Source organism: Myotis lucifugus, unplaced genomic scaffold (assembly GCF_000147115.1).
Source record: "Myotis lucifugus unplaced genomic scaffold, Myoluc2.0 scaffold_63, whole genome shotgun sequence".
NCBI classification, from domain to species: Eukaryota; Metazoa; Chordata; class Mammalia; order Chiroptera; family Vespertilionidae; genus Myotis; species Myotis lucifugus.
In genome coordinates this window covers 1,436,197-1,452,814 of record NW_005871111.1, presented here as the reverse complement: position 1 = coordinate 1,452,814, position 16,618 = coordinate 1,436,197, and the positions used below count along the sequence as shown (strand labels likewise).

At 46.9% G+C, this 16,618-nt stretch overlaps 1 protein-coding gene across 6 annotated transcripts in view; it reads left to right on the top strand.

Moving 5' to 3' along the window:
• The window catches only part of KANK4 (KN motif and ankyrin repeat domains 4), a 68,442-nt gene extending 51,914 nt beyond the window's left edge, over positions 1–16,528 (top strand). For 5 of the 6 annotated variants that reach the window (XM_014456728.2, XM_023754660.1, XM_006089758.3 and 2 more), the window contains 6 exons: positions 1,621–1,839; positions 3,007–3,094; positions 5,322–5,532; positions 8,117–8,259; positions 11,599–11,799; positions 15,392–16,528. In XM_014456728.2, the coding sequence (XP_014312214.1) occupies positions 1,621–1,839; positions 3,007–3,094; positions 5,322–5,532; positions 8,117–8,259; positions 11,599–11,799; positions 15,392–15,496 (967 nt within the window). In that variant the 3' untranslated portion in view covers positions 15,497–16,528. The remainder of the gene's footprint in view (positions 1–1,620; positions 1,840–3,006; positions 3,095–5,321; positions 5,533–8,116; positions 8,260–11,598; positions 11,800–15,391) is intronic. The other variant, XM_023754659.1, reaches the window with a different exon arrangement.
• The last annotated feature ends 90 nt before the right edge of the window (positions 16,529–16,618 follow it).

Below are 16,618 nucleotides of genomic sequence, written 5' to 3'. Positions count from 1 at the left end.
AAAGGAGGATCAGACTAATCTCAGAGTGTAAAGCAGGCCTCCTACTGCTGGCCCTGCCTTTCTTCCTTCCAGTGTGCTGAGGCAGGCCCATCTCAGGGCCTTTGCATCTGCTGTCCACTCGGCTTAAAGTGCTCCCTTCCCAGATAGTGCTCAGTAGTTGTCACTCGAGTGCAGTGGTTTTCAACCTTGGCTGCACCTGGGGGAGCCTTTAAAAATAGCAGTGCCTGGGTCTTCTCCCTGAAGGCTCCAGTTTAATTAGTCTGGAGTATAGTACAGGTATTGCGAATTTTAAACCCTCTCAAGTGATTCTAATGTGCAGCCAAGGTTAAAAAGTTCTGCTTGAATTAAATTAATCCCTCCTCCCATCACTCTAGCCCATGGCTCTTTATTATTTTATTCAATTCTCAGTATTTACTATTTGAGTATATTTTTTACATGTTTAGTTTCTGCCTCTCCCTACTAGAATATAAGCTCAGTTAAGACAGGGACTTTGATGTACACTTAGAACAGTGCCTGGCACATAGGAGGTGCTCAATAAATTTCTGTTGCATGAATGAGTGAACTTCCAGGTGAAGTTTTTAATGGGAACAATTTTAATAAAGGAGCTGCTTGCTAAACATATTATATCCCCTATTCTCTTAGTCACAAAAGCAAAAGGTTGTTCCAAGCACAATAGAGGAAGAAATATTCAGGGTTTAAACAAGACAGAATGTGAACAGACCAAACAACAGGCTGGGCTTGCAAATACAGTAAACAAAGGGGCCACCATTCAGAGAAAGGCCATGAAGGGGTTCAGTGGAAGCTGCAGTCTCCCCAGTCTCGGTGGCAGTGTCTAGTGGTCCTAAAGCCTGAAATCTTCATCCATTGGAGGTCTCCTGTTGACCATCAGCAGAGGAATCAATAAATCTCCCAGGACTTTCCTCCATGGTCTCTGGTCTGCCACCTTAATAGAGTTGCATATAATTGAACATGAGGATTATAGCTGGAGCGGGAGGACCCCAGGTGAAGTGGCGGCCTGTGCCCTCCTTTGCTATTTCATGCAATAGTTGAAATAGGCTGCACCTGAGAAAGGCAAATGCTGGGTTCAGGTATTCTGACTGGGAGTAGACACTGAGGGTTCCTTCCTTGTCAGGTGGAAGCTGGGCTATAATGAGGGGGTTGGGGGCTAAAAAGTCTCACAGTCACCCAAAGACATGAAAATGTGTCAGGCAATTCAGAAAACTGAGGGTTGGGATGGGAAATGTTTACCAAATGTTGGTCCCTCTCTGGGCAGGGCATTAGGATTCCAACAGCAAATGCTTTCATAAGAACCTTGGGTTGCCTGTCTGCATCATCTGAATGCATTGGTCAATTAGGGCATGTGCTGTGTGTTTGCTGCCAGGATCCTAGTTAATGATCTTTTCTCCCCAAATGGCCTCTGGCATTAGAGTCAGAGCTTTTAACCTCACTTATCTCTGACACCAAGGTTCCTGGGAGCCCCTGGTCCAGGCCTGAAGGTATAGAGAATGGAGGGTGTGGTTAGCAAGCTGGGAAGGGTTAGCTAAAGCCCACTAGGTCTCATTCTGTTGAATGGGCATTGGCAGGAAGCACAGAACAAGTCACCTCTGTCTCCTTTCCCAGCTACGAGACCACATCCAGTGAGGAGACCAGCGGTGAGGACAGCTCCCCAGAAGACTTGTCTGACAGCGAGGCTGAGAAGAAATGTGATGGCCCAGAACATAGGTGGGGCAAGGATGACCACCCAGGCTGCAAGGCGGGGCAAGGCATCTCCGAGGGCACCTGCAACACAGGCCAGGGAAAAGGGCTTGGGGAAGAACTCCCCCTTCCCAAGGCTGAGAGGTGAGTCAGATGGGTATAGATAAGGACACGTGAACTTTTGAGACAGGACAGGGGTGTTTATTCATCCTTTTATTCAATCATTTGTTCCTTTGTTTATTCATTCACCAATTTTTTAAATATATTTTATTGATTTTTTACAGAGAGGAAGGGAGAGGGATAGAGAGAGTCAGAAACATCAATGAGAGAGAAACATCGATCAGCTGCCTCCTGCACACTCCCCACTGGGTATGTGTCCGCAACCAAGGTACATGCCCTTGACCGGAATCGAACCTGGGACCCTTGAGTCCACAGGTCGACACTCTATCCACTGAGCCAAACCGGTTAGGGCTTATTCACCAATATTTATTGAGTTTCTAATCTATGCCAGGTACTGTGCACTGGTATAGTACCTGGCATAGATTCACTGGTTGAACTAAACAGATGTAACTCCTTCCTTCATGGGATATACTGTCATAGATTGAGCTCTACAGATAAAGCTAACATTGGCCCAGCACTGAAAATATGAAGGACGTGCATTCTTATATAGTTGAAAAAACGACCCTTCAAGGTAGAAATGTTTATAATCTCCACTTTGCAGGTGTGGAAATGGAGGCTTAGGGAAGTTAAATGACACAGCTAGCAGAGAGGGGATTCGACCAAGTCTTTTCTGATTCTTACCCACACACTTTTCTGCCTCTCCCATTGGCTATGCTGATGTAACTCTTTGAAAGTGATGGGAGGTCATGTGGCATAATGAAAGAGGACTTTACAGTTGGGCATACCTGGATTCAAATCCTATGTCTGCACAATGTTATTTTAGACAGGATATTAAGTTGTGGTCACCTCGTTACTTCATCTGTAAAATGTAGATAACAGCAACCACATAGGTTTGATCTCAGGACTGGATGAAGAACAGTATGTACAATGCCTACTGTAGTGTCTGCCACAAGGTAGGCTCTCAATGAATGGTAGAAATAAGTACAGTAAAAAGGGCAGTGTGCTCTGCTCACACTTTGGAAGAGCTCAAAAGCCATGCCTCATCATCAGGACACTGTATTCACCCCATATTTTGGAGGAATGCCCTTATCCTGGGAAGTGGCCCAGTTTGAGCTGCTGAGAAGGGAAGTGAAGCTAGAGAATAACCTTTTTCATCAACATGGAAACTGAAACATATATTTTTTTCTTTAGATATAAACCCTCCGAAGAATTTCTTAATGCATGCCGGGCATTGAGCCAATATCTGCCAGACACTGGGACCACGACCGACCAGCTCTTGGTACTCTGATTTTTCATTGTCATGTAGAGATTCCCATATTGTTTAAGCCGTTAGTTCCAACTGCGTGTCGTTGGTCCCTTAGCTGAGGCAGCAATGTGAGTCCCTTTCCTCTAGGTGCTCTCTCATTTGCCCAGACCTTGCCTGTTGCCTAAGGTGATGGATTATGCTGAGAAAGTGAAACTGACAGATATACCCTGGAGAGCAAGCCTGGTGCTCAGAGGCTTTTATAAGGGTTATTAGGCATCGCACCCTGGATGTATGTCATACAATTATTTGTGGCTTAGGCTCAAAATTGCCTTGCAAGTGGAGCGAACTGTGGGGAGAATGGAAAAGAGCATGTGGAATAGAAATCATGGGTTCTATTCCCAGGAGCACCATCTCTGAGATATTGGTCAAGCCAGCTCAACACTCGGGGCCTCAGTTTCCCCATTAATAAAATAAGGGTGGTAGGCAGCATTTCTCCAATTACCCTCAAGCCCTAGCATTTAATTTTGTAGTCTTTTTTTTTTTTTACATACTGTCTGATTTAATTGATCTAAAAAAAAAACAGGCAAAACTATAGTGTTTAGGGATGCATGCTTAGGTTATAAAAGAAAAGGAAATGTTTTCTATAAAAATGAGGATAGTGGTTACCTTTAGTGGGGTGAGGGGCTTAGTTAATTTTGTAGTCTTTACTCTTCTTCTGGAAGTGTACCTACTGGCAAGAGACCAAGAGCAAGAAACTACATCTGTTTGCTCCTTCACACCTTTATGGCCCATGGAGATTTAAACATGTAACAATGGGGTTCTACTTTTAATCAAGAGATACAAGCTATGAGAGCAGCTGATAAGACCCCATGTGTAACAGCTTGTAAGCATTTTCAAAGCCTGTTTTCTTCCCCTTTGCAGAACTGTAGGAGTAAAAACGATCAATTCAGCCCGACCCATTTTTTGCTACTTTATCTTAGCTGATTTGGTAAATAGCTGTTCCCAGATTGTTAAAAAAAAAAAAAACCAAACCAATGACTGTTGTGGATATTGATTAAAACTCCTGTTACTTATTCTTGAATGAATTATAGAACTAATTTATTCCTTAGCTCTCCGCTTAAAATTTATCACTATATTCCTTAATATTAGGGTCTTTTTTCCAATTCTCCTAAAGGTTCCATGGGCAAAGGAGATGTTATATAAAAAAGTGTTTCATCCACAAAAGATTCCACTATTTCTGCCTAGAAAAGTGGTTAACAGATTTCCAAACCTGACACCATACCCATGTTAGGGTCAGAGCACAAGACCCCTGCCACCCTACCTCAGAGAAAAAACAGGTTGTACAAGGACCTCACTCTGTAGAGCTGTGGTAGGTTAGGGAGCTAGCCCCTTTCTGCACCCCATTTTGTAGACAAGACAAGTAAGGTTCAAAGGCTATATGACCTCCAAGGTCACATAGCTGAGCCAGGACTTACATCTGGCCACATTGGTTTAGTGACTCCAAATCCAGCACTCTTTCCAGAATGAGTGTGGAATCATTTCTGATACTGGCATCCCCATGGGTAGGTAATCTAACCATGTCCCATTTTAAACACTGAGGTCATGTCACACAGAGTTGATGTCATTTGCTCTGGAACTCTCCTCAATCGTGGTTGCAAGGAACCGAACCCCGTGGATAGTGGGGTCCTCCCATGGGTTATTCAACTGTTTCTCTGAAGGTCCTAGCAAAACTTAAAAGCAAAATATCATTCCAGCACAGCTGTTTGCATTTTGTGTTGAGCATAAGTTAGTTGTATTTTTTGCCTTGGCTTTCAGCATTGTTCCCATCAGTAAAATGTTACTTTCTGTCTGTGTCTATTGAAAACACATACGTCCTGGTCGAGTCTGGGCTAAGGTCAATATAGACTGGCTGGATGCACATGAAAGAGAAGGTCTTGGTTATCCCGTGCGTACAGGGGCTGTGACCTAAACTTACAGTAGACTCGAACTGTCACCCAGCCAAGTGCTTTGCTACTGGTTACTGCATTGCGCTCCCAGGGCCCCTTTCCACCTCACCTGGGATGGGAGCAATCGCACAGGTTCCATCCTCAACCCCACTAGCCCTGAGCCCTCCAGGAGTCAGTCCCATGGAGAGTTGGAGAGAGCGAAGGAATAGAAGTGGAAGCATCCAAAGCTGACTTTTCCTGGTAGAAACTAATACCTCAGCTGGAGCACCCCAGGCCAGATAACCTTCCAGAATTGGAATCTTTTGGTATTTCAGAGGCAAAACTTGAACACCATCAGTCAAGAGTGGTTTCGCATCTCTAGCCGGAAGTCATCGAGTCCTGCTGTGGTGGCTGCCTACCTCCAGCCTCACTCCCCACACTTCCTAAAGCTGCTTGTCAACTTGGCTGACGGAAACGGAAACACAGCCCTTCACTACAGTGTGTCCCACTCCAACTTCTCCATCGTCAAGCTGCTGCTGGAGACAGGTCAGAAATGGTTTCTCTGGGTCCCTCCTTGGAGGGCAGTTCTTGTACTCTCTTCTTTCCAGCAAGGGAATTCTTTTTCTGAGTTCCTTCTGTTTTCTAGGAACGGAACTGGGCTAGACCATTTTGCTTTTAGCGTGTCATTTATGCTTCACCACACTCTTGTGATGTGGGGATTATTTTTCTCATGTTGCAGTTGAGAACACTGAGGCTCAGGTCACAGAACTGGTAAATGGTAGAGTCAGGCTTTGTACTCAGCCTGTCTAACTCCAAATCTGCACCACATTGCCTCTAGGAAGGTCACATGTTACCATCTTCGTAAGAACTTTTAACAAAGGCCATGGTGGGGGTAGAGGGGCTGGGTGAAAAAGGTGAAAAGATTAAGTAAAAAACAACAACAAAAAACTCATAGACAGACAACAGTATGGTGATTCCCAGAGGGAAATGGGAGAAGGTAAAGGGGACATAAATGGTGATGGAAGGAGACATGACTTGGAATGGTGAACACACAATATAATATACAGATGATGTGTTATAGAATTGTACCCTACATAATTTTATTAACCAATGTAATCCCAATCAACTCAATTAAAAACAAAAAAACAAAGGCCCTGGCTCCATTTGGCCAATTTGACTCAATTTGATTCATTCATCCTTCATCAGATATATGTGTGGACTACAGTGAGGTCCACACTAGCTAATACTACTAGCTACACACTAGCTAGGGGTCATTTCTACCCAACAGAACTCAGTAAACTCAGTCAAATGGGGCTTTTGTGTGTCTCTTCTTTTCAGTATCCTCAGCACCTAGACCAGTTCCTGGCTCACAGTAGGTGTTGAGTGAATATAGGTGTTAAATGAATGAGTGGATGGATGACTCCTGGGAGCTAGGTTAAATTCTAGTAAACTTCCAATTCTCCAAAATTCCATTAAGCAACCTTGGGGCTCTGCACCTGAATCCATAGGTGACACACTTAATAACAGCGTAAAGTTCTTTCTGCATCCCATATCATCAGAGAAAGATGAAGGCACAATTTTAACACTGAGCCAGTTTTACTGGATTTCATTTCTTTGTAGTTTCACAGCCACCATAATTTTAAGTGGTAGCTCAATTGAGAAGGGTACATCATAAAATGGAGATGAACATTTACTGTGTTCAGTGTTAGGGGCTTTCATTATAAAACATGAGTAACAACGACACCTACTGCTTTTTGAGTGCCTCCTCATTCCATACCGACAATCGAACCGTGACCCTTTGTGCTCACACTCTAACCACTGAGCAAAACTGGCCAGGGCCCTAAGTCTTTCTTCATGAGCAGGTAGAAAGAATGTAAAGACAAGAATACCACTGTGGACAGTAATAGTAGTAATAGCACTTATTGAGCTTTTACTGTATGGTAGGTGTACAAAGTACTTTAAATATATAAACTCATTAAATTTACAATAACTCTATGACACGCCTTCTGTTATTATCCCCGTTTTATAGAGGGAATGCTAACACAGGGCAAGTAACTTGATCTCCTGAGATAGTTTTGTCCTTGTCCAAAAGAGACACAGGCTTTTCAGATAAGCAAATGTACAGGGAAGATTTGGTTTTCCCCTTAAGAGATGGGATTGTTTATACAACACATAACAGGCTGATAATCTTCTACCATCTCCTATGGTGGAGAGGGATACAAATGCATAGTTCCAGGGCTACAAAGCAGAAATTTCTTTTGAATTCTCATTTAATATTTCATCTTTAAAATAAGCCAATTTTTCATTATTATGAAATGTATATTCTTAATTATTTTAACGTAAAAAGTTGTGGAGATTTTTTTTCCTGTTTTTCTTTTTTCTTTTAGAAAGAGAGAGAGAAAGAGAGAGAGAGAGTGAGAGAAGCATTGATGTGAGAGAAACGACAATCAGCTGCCTCCCACATGCACCTTGACTGGGGATTGAGCCCGCAGCATGGGCATGGTGCCCTGACCAGGAATCGAACTGGTGACTTGCCACACTAGCCAGGGCTTCCCCTGTGTTTCAAGTGAGATGGTGTTTCTAAGGATTTCCCATGTTTACCCTGTGGCATTGTTCAAAGCCCCTGGTACATTACACAGCATATCACTAGGCCTTGGAAAGGACATACAAACACAGCCATTCGCTTAAGAATTACACACAGACACACAAAGAGTGAAACCTAAAATGTGTGGCCACAATATGTGGCCAGGGGAGTGATGGGCTTTAGAGCCAGATAGACTTGAGCCCTGGTCCCACTTCACCTTTCCTTTGGCTGTTTACATAGCTTCACTGACTTTCAGTGGCCTCATCTGTAAAATGGGATTGTGGTCTGTGCTCCACTTGAGGAAATAAAGTCATGGCTATTGGCCCACTTTGCCATCTGCCGTGGACCTTCCTTGCTGGGTATCCTCAGAAAACCTGTGAAGAAAAGTAGCCAGTTTTAAAAGCTGCTAAAAATAGAAAGCATCGATTCCCTCCCTGGGAGAGGATTGCTCTATTGCATTTTAACCAGCAGCATCCTGTTAACAGGCTCAGGCGTCTGGCTCCTGGCCCCTCGGGAGCTATTCCAGCGCTGTTGCTTCTCTTGCAGGCGTCTGCAACGTGGACCATCAGAACAAAGCTGGCTATACCGCCGTGATGATCACTCCCTTGGCTTCTGCGGAGACCGATGAGGACATGGCTGTCGTCTGGAAGCTCTTAAGAGAAGGAAATGTGAACATCCAAGCTACCCAGGTAGGAGATGTGAACTGATCTCCGCTTTCATTAAGTGCGGGAACCTCCCAGTTTTATTCTGCCGGTGGGGTGAGAAATTCCATGTAAATCCACAGAATGTTTTTTAACCCAGGAAGGCTGGGGCTTCCAAATGGCGTGTGTCCAGAGCCTGACCATTTGGTTGCCGCAAAAGCTCCCGAGACCCAGACAGGCTGGGGCAGAGGTCAGGAAGCTTGTAATTCACATCCCAGCCTAAAATTGGACACATTCCATCTGGATTGAAATTCTCGAGCCAAACGTTCCCACAGTTAGCACCTTCGGCAGGCATGTGCTAGTTGGCCGCTCTCGGACACCCTGAAGGTGATCCATCTTAGTCACGAATTGCAGAGCAGTTCCAGCGGTTGGGATGTCTCTGTTCCGCTGCTGGGCTCTCCTCCTTGAGAACACAGAGTAGGGGTATGGTCCTAACCCAGTAGGGCTCTGAGTTAGACAAGGCTCCGTATGGAACAATGGGAACCTACCAAAGGCTACTGACCAGCCTTCGACCAATACAAGAACAAGCAGAGTGCGTCCAACTCTCCTTTTCCCGCTGGAGTGATCACGGATGGTAGACTAACTACCAAGAACTGTGAAGGGCCTGAGCTTTTACTTCACCTCAAAGCTAGCAAGTTAGCATGCTACAGTATCCTGGGTGCTGGCAGGTGACACAGGACTCCTGTGCCAGAGACGAAGGACAGTGTATTACAGCAGTGGTAGCAGCCACAGCATTGGCATTTACACCACTTCCCCGAAACCCAGCTCCCCATTCCCTCAGGGCATTGTGAGGGGGGGCAGATCCCTGTGCACAGAGTGGGTTGTGCTGCTGGAGAGGAACCCTGAGCTTAGGGAACCTGAATCTTTTATGCTGGCCAGTAAGCATGTCTGCCCTCTGTTCTGGAGGAGACAGCCTCTGTCTCCCAAAGCTGTTCACTGTACGAACATCCTTAAAAAAGACAGTCTACAACAACTGGAAGCTAGTGCCTCACTCACAAGATATGCATAAATCCAAGGGACCCATGGAAAATTGTCTCCCAACAACATATTAAACTCCACTCCCCCACAACCAAAGTGATTACAGACCTAGCTGATGGCAAAGTTGCTTTGCAGACTTTATCTCACAGCAGTCCTATTGATGGAGAGAAATAGACATTTATAGATTACTAGAGGCCCGGTGCATGAAATTCATGCAAGAGTAGGCCTTCCTTACCCCGGCTGCCGGCACCGGCTTCCCTCTGACACCCGGGCTTCCCTCACAGCCCCGGCTTTGTCTGGAAGGTCATCCAGAAGGACATCTGGTCTAATTAGCATATTATGCTTTTATTATTATAGATGTTCTGGTTTTCACCCATTCATAGCTCCTATTGCATACAAGTCAAGCTGTTTTCATTTTAATATGTTTTCTATAAACATATGGATTTTTTTCTAAATTGGCCTTCATGCAAAAGGGGATGCTTACCTATGATCAAAATTAACTCCCTTTTTTTCACAGAGGAGAAACTGATGGTCGAAGAGGGTAAGGGACTCAGCCCAGGTCATCAAAGGAGGGATGGGAATTCATAGCTGAGGCTGCTCCCTTCAGCTCCCCCTGGGGTCCTTACTATGATGAGAGGTGCAGGTACTAGGTTAAATGGGAGTGAGCTGGGAGCTGGGAGTCTCCTGGGATAAGCTGCCTATTTCTCCTTGTACCTCCAGGGTCCGCACAGCACCTGGTGGATAGCGGTGCTCTGTAAATGATCATTAGATTGTATTGAACTGGACCAGGAAGGAGGTGAGAAAGGAAGGGGCCCTGAATCAGGCAGAGGGGCAGACATGAGGACAATCTACATATGTCAGCCGGCTTTGGATTTATGCATATCTTGTGAGTGAGGCACTAGCTTCCAGTTGTTGTAGACTGTCTTTAAACATATGTCACTTGCAGGGACGGGTCTGGATGGAAACCTCCTGATCTGGCTAGTTCCGTAAACAGCCATTACCTCAGGGCTGAGTACAGGCAAACCAAATAGCAAATGCATTCCCGCATACTGAGTATTTGTCACCGTCCTCTCTCACCCTCATAATATAACAGTGGTTACCGAGCATTTGCTAAGTGCTCAGGTCTCACAACAACCTCACCAGGCAGGTAATATTTATTGTTAGTCGTTTCCATTTGTCCAGACCATGAAAAGTCACCGATTCACACAGGCAGTAAGTGGCAGAGCCAGGACTTTTGTGATTGCCAACCCCCTTTCTTTTCTCTAAGCCCCAGCGCTCTGGGCGGGATGCACAATCCATCAGTGCCGGCAGATTGGCGCTTTAATCAGTGAACACATCAGCAAACATGTCATTGGCACCTTTACTTGTAAGACACTGTGCTCAGAGCCATGGGGGATCTGAAAGAAGAGAACACATAGTCCTTGCCTCATTTTTGCAACCTTACAAAGCCCCATGTCCCGTCAGAGGGACGAGCCTGATCTGCCTGGAACCCAGGAGTACCGTGAGGGCAAATATAATCCATGTCTGAGAGGACTGTGTCTACGCAGGAAGATCTATAAGAAATGATGGTCAACTTGTAATCAGAAAAATGACTACTTTACAATATGATATTTACAACTTTTACCTCATTTGATTTCTACAAAATCCCTGTTAGGTACATAGGATAGATCATTATTAGATTAATTTTTAAGAAAAGAGAAACCAAGATTCAGGGAAGACAAGTGAGGGGTAGAGCAGAACCAGAGCCACGCCCGCTGACCATCACAGGGATGTAAGAAACTGTCAATGGGTATGGATTAGAAATAACCACAGAGCCATTCGAGATCTTCTTGAGACAAGAGGGCTTTGGGTGCCATTAAACGGACAATCCCAGAGGCATTCAGAGCAGACCAAGGCTTCCTGAGGAAGTCAGGCTGGGGCAGGCAGTAAGAAGTCATGGTACTGAAGCATCCGGCCCTCATTTGTTCCATCATTGGACATGTGTCAGCACATACGAGGTGGGAGGCACTGGGGAGACAGAGATGAAAAAGACAGTCCCTGCCATCAAAAATTTCATTCCTCGAGAAAGAGATTGACAGGTTGTAACGCCAAGCGGTAAGTGCCATGTTGTGAATCCCATGCCTGGGAGTTGGTAGAGGGCTTTAGAGAGGATGTAGTGTTGGACTAGTGTCTTAGAGGACCAGTAGAAGTGTGCCAGTGGGAAAGGATGTGTCCCATCCCAAGGGCAGAAGAAAATTCAAGTCATTGGTCATTTTCTGGAGAAGTTATCCCTGAGCACACCCAAGCAGGAGAGGAGAGGAGTCCTCCCTGTAGGTGGCAGCCTGACCCACCCCTGGGCTCTGTGTGCAGGGAGGCCAGACTGCGCTGATGCTGGGAGTCAGCCACGACAGGGAGGACATGGTCCAAGCGCTACTGAGCTGCCAGGCAGATGTCAACCTGCAGGACCACGATGGATCGTCGGCCCTCATGCTGGCCTGTCACTGTGGCAACGCTGACATGGTGCGGCTGCTCCTGGCACACCCGGCCTGTGACAGCAGCCTGACAGACAAGGTGAGACTCCTAGGCATTAACAAGTAGGTCTTCCCCTTCCTGTGAAGGGCCTTGCCAGCAGCAGAACTTAAGGAACCATATGGCAATAGCAATAGACTCAACCTCAGAATTGACCTGCTGTGGGATTTAAATGAGATGATCCACAGTAAATGCTTGGAGCCTTGGATCTGGGAAACCCCAAGCCCTAGCCTTTCACACCATCGTGAGGGAATGTAACCAGGCCTGGCCTTGGCCTTGACCTCCTCTGGTCATGACAATAACAGCATGTGGGCTTTACGGCAGCAGCTTGGATGGGGAGCTTCTGCTGCTCATGGGGACTCCCTGAAGGCTGGACGAAGGAGCCAAGTGTACATTATGCCCACTGTCTGACAGTGATCCGCTTACAGAATAACCCACTGCATCAAGCCAACCTGCTTAAAGTTGCAATGCCAGCCCATGCTTCTTAAATAAGCTTCCTTGTAAAATGATGACGATGATGATAATGATGATGGTGGTGGCAATGATAATGACAATAATGATAATAGTTCATATATATCAAGTGCTTTCTCTGTGCCAGGTTCCATACTAAGCATTTACCATGGACCATCTCATTTAAAGCCCACAACTATCTTATTAGGTTGACTCTGTTGATGGAACTGGTTTGCTCACAAGAAAATGGAGGCACCGAGGGGTTAAGCAACATATCCCAGATCACACAGCAAGTGGAACCCATCTCCATCAAATTCCTAAACACAAACTCTTAGTTGCTGCATCATCATCATTGTTGTCACATTGCAAGGTCCATGTTTCTGGTTTTCTGCTGAATCCTCAGCACCTAGTAGAGTGTCCGCCACATATCAGCTGAGTGAATCAACAGTTGAATGAATGAACCTCTAAACTACAGAGGTAAATCGTCAGGATGTGACCCTATGACTGGAAATTGCTGCAGGCAGTATTTCTAGAGTACTCACAGGAACTAAGCTCTATCCATGCATTACTCACTATTCTCAATAATCCCGTGAGATAGATACTGCAATCTCCATTTTTTTTTTAACTGATAAGGAAACAGAGGCCTAGAGAGTTTATATAGTTAACTAGAGGCCTGGTGCATGACATTCGTACACTGGGAAGGCGAGGGGAGTTCCCTCAGCCTGGCCTGTGCCCTCTCATAGTCTGGGACCTGAGGGGTCCTCAGTGCTGCCACGGAGGCAGGAGAAGCTCCCGCCACCACTACTGCGCTCGCCAGCCGTGAGCCCGGCTTCTGGCTGAGCGGCGCTCCCCCTGTGGGAGTGCACTGACCACCAGGGGGCAGCTCCTGCATTGAGCGTCTGCCCCCTGGTGGTCAGTGCATGTCATAGCGACCAGTCGTTCCATGGTTTGGTTGATTTGCATATTAGCCTTTTATTATATAGGATTATCAAGTCACAAGTCACTGATTCTCAGAGTAGGGATTCAAGCCCAGGTCTAACGTTAGTGTCCTTAATGTTGGCACCATAGTTTTATGCTTTAAACAGACCTCTCTATACTTTCATAACATCTACAGTTCCAAAAGAATAAAGGCCTGGGGAGGGGAAGAGAGTCGCTTCCCTTCCCAGGGACAGCACCTCTCACTACTGTGTCACGTCTCATCTACCCTGGATTGTTCCATCAGAGAGTCAGGCTGCTTGGTCCTGAAATCGCACACCGGAAGCAGGCGCTCCAGTTCAGTGTCTGTAGGTCCCAGGAACCCCAGCGCTATCCCAAAGCTAGAAGCTATTTGTGGGATAATTAGAGAGCACTGACCCTCTTGAGATACATGGTAGGGCTGCTGGAAATAAGAATCTCCTGTTATTACTAGTCAGACAAAGGATCTGCGTTAATGAGCTCCCTGCAGGGTCACCCTGGGGGAGCAGGAGCAGCCCTTTCATCTGGAGCAGGGCCAGGGTCCTCTGTGGAGTGGCCACTCCTGTCACCTCGGGGAGTCCTGGGAGGCAGGCCTGTGGGACAGGGGCATGAGCTTCGGAAGTCCCAGGTTAGCTGGGATAGTCAGGGGTTAATTGAGCATCTCCTGGACACCTCTGGAGACCTGTCAGACACGAGAGGTTAGCCCACGGCTGCTTTCAGGAGTTGGGGGGACAGTCATGGCGGGAAGGCTCGGCTGTACTTCAGACAATTCCAGTGACTATTAGGAGCAGGGGCTTTAAACACTCTTGGGTTCGAAACCGGGTTCAGTGACTGTGCTTATGGCCCCTTCATCTAACCACTCAGGGCCTCTGTATGCTCGCCGGCAAATGGGGATGATAATAGACACTACTAAATACGGCAATGCTTGTAAAGCCCGTGTCCTGCATCAGGAGGTACTCAGTTCATGCTGCATTTTTATGGACAGGTGAGCAGTGAGAGCTGAAACGAAACAACTACTAACCACATCACAGAGCCGGGGCCTCGGCATTCCCAGGCAGAGTCCGGAGGGAAGAGGGAGCATGAAGGTCTGGAGTTAGGTGGGGAGCCCATCAGAGGGGACCGGCCCCCAAGGGCAGAAGCCAAGTGGTCAACACACTCAGCTTAGTCCAGTGGCTCTCATTTCGGGGGGATTGTGCCCTCCAGGGAGATTTGGCAATGCCATTTTTACTTGTCACAAGTGAGGGTTCTTGACATCTCGGGTTATAGGAACAAGGAAAAATTACAAATTATCTGGCAAATGAGTTATCAACATAGTGGTTTCCAGACACATCTAGGTTTCAGAGTTTTGGAGACACGATTGAGCCCATTTGTAAGACGGTGGCTGTCCTCGCAGACGGTGTCCTCTGGGTCACGGTGGCCTTTCGCCTCGCCTCCCCTCGTCTCGCTGGCGGGTGCTGCCTGCGAGAGCCCCTGGATGCAGCTGTAGACAGCAGCCCTGGCAACTGCCTGCATCGCTGAAACAGCCCCAGGGTATCGTGTGTCAGGAGGTAAAATGTACATTTCCTTCCATGGACATGCCCACTTCTAAGAGCTGGTCCTTAGAAAATAATTAGAAATGAGAAAATGCTTTCGGCACTAAGTTTATGATGATGAAGACTTGGAAACCACCCAAGTCTCCAACAGAAGGGAAATAGTTCAGTAAGTTATGGAATGTTATGTAGCCAATAACAAAAGTTATGTGTTCTGATGACTGTAAGAACGTGGGAACATCGTATAGCATGCCATGGTAAGTTCAAAATGCCAGCAGATTTAACATTAATATGCAATGTCATTCCTCTATTTAAACCAATAACACATTCGGACAAGAGAAAAGAACGGAGGGAGACAAGCCAAAATGCTAATTCCCATGTAGGTCTGTGTAATGGAAAAAAATGGAAGCGTTATTTTATTTTCTTTCCTCTGTTTTCCATTTTTAAAATTAAGCGTGTTAAAAGCAAGAGACACTTTATTCCCATTGACGTGAATTTCCCAGGAGTGAATGTTGTTTCTGTAGAAGGGGCCCGTTTCTCACGCTTCTCGTGCCATTTGAATCTCCTCCCCTCCTGGGCCTCTGGATGCCTGGAATAGACTTTCTGCCCCATGCACAGCCCTACTCCCAACTCGCCCTTGCTTTCTGGGGCGGGAGGCCTGCAGGATAAAATGTGTTTCTCCTTCTCTTTCTCCGCTGCAGGCTGGCCGAACAGCTTTGTCCATCGCGCTGAAACCGCCCGCCCATGTGGAAATCGCTGAGCTTCTGCAGGCCCACGCGGAGCAGGGCAGGTCCCTGAGGCCCTAGGGGCTGTGGAGGGACCGGCAGCCGGGAACAAAAGGCTCCTTCTCTGGACTCCTCCCTCGCCCTTGGAGAGGGCATGGGTCACAGCCAGAGGGCCGCCCCTCAAGAGAAGAAGCTATGTCAGATATGCACATACATTCCTGGGGTATCATTCCGCTCATTAGGATGCTTTGTAGTTTTGCCTTAGGTCAAGCCCCCAATGCAGGCTGCAGAGCAGGGCCAAGGAGCCAGGCTAAAGTCCCTCACGTGTCAGCCTGGCATTCTTCCTGACTCTACCCTTTGTAGCACCGCTTAGGGAGCTGGCGGGCAGGAGCACATTAGAAAAACAATACTTTTTACATGGGATTTTAAAGTGCGCCGTCTCTGGTTTTTAATCCATCATACATGAAGATGTCCTCTTGAATATGCATGTCTAGGGAGGACGGGGAGATTTACACAGTCCTCCCTGCGATCATTCTCTAGACGACCGAGGAGAATCACCTGGCAGACAGGGGAACCTGAACAGACCCCAGATGGGGCCTTTGCTCAGTTGGGGCGGACAGAGAAAGCTTAAATTCAGGCAAGATAGAAAGAAGCACACTGGCCCAGTGCCAGATAGACCGTCTTGGCCATCTGTGGCTCCAGTTTGCTCCAAGGATATTGGGATTAATCAGGAAATCCAATCCAGTGAAGCACATCCTGTGTATTGAGGCAGAGTCAGGGATGCCAGCTCTTCCGAAAGAAACAAGTGAACCGCCTGAGGATCCTCCTGGGGCCAGAGACCACATTTCCTCCATAGTTGTGTCCATGGCCATGTGGTAATCCCAGCTCCTTCCCCTCACAGCTGTGTCCATGGCCATGTGGTAATCCCAGCTCCTTCCCCTCACAGCTGTGTCCATGGCCGTGTGGTAATCCCAGCTCCTTTCCTCCATGGCCGTGTGGTAATCCCAGCTCCTTCCCTCACAGTTGCGTCCAAGGCCGTGTGGTAATCCCAGCTCCTTCGCTCACAGCTGTGTCCATGGCCGTGTGGAATCCCAGCTCCTTCTCCTCACAGCTGTGTCCAAGGCCGGTGTGGTAATCCCAGCTTCTTCCCCTCACAGCTGTGTCATGGGCCGTGTGGTATCCCAAGCTCGTTCCCCTCACAGC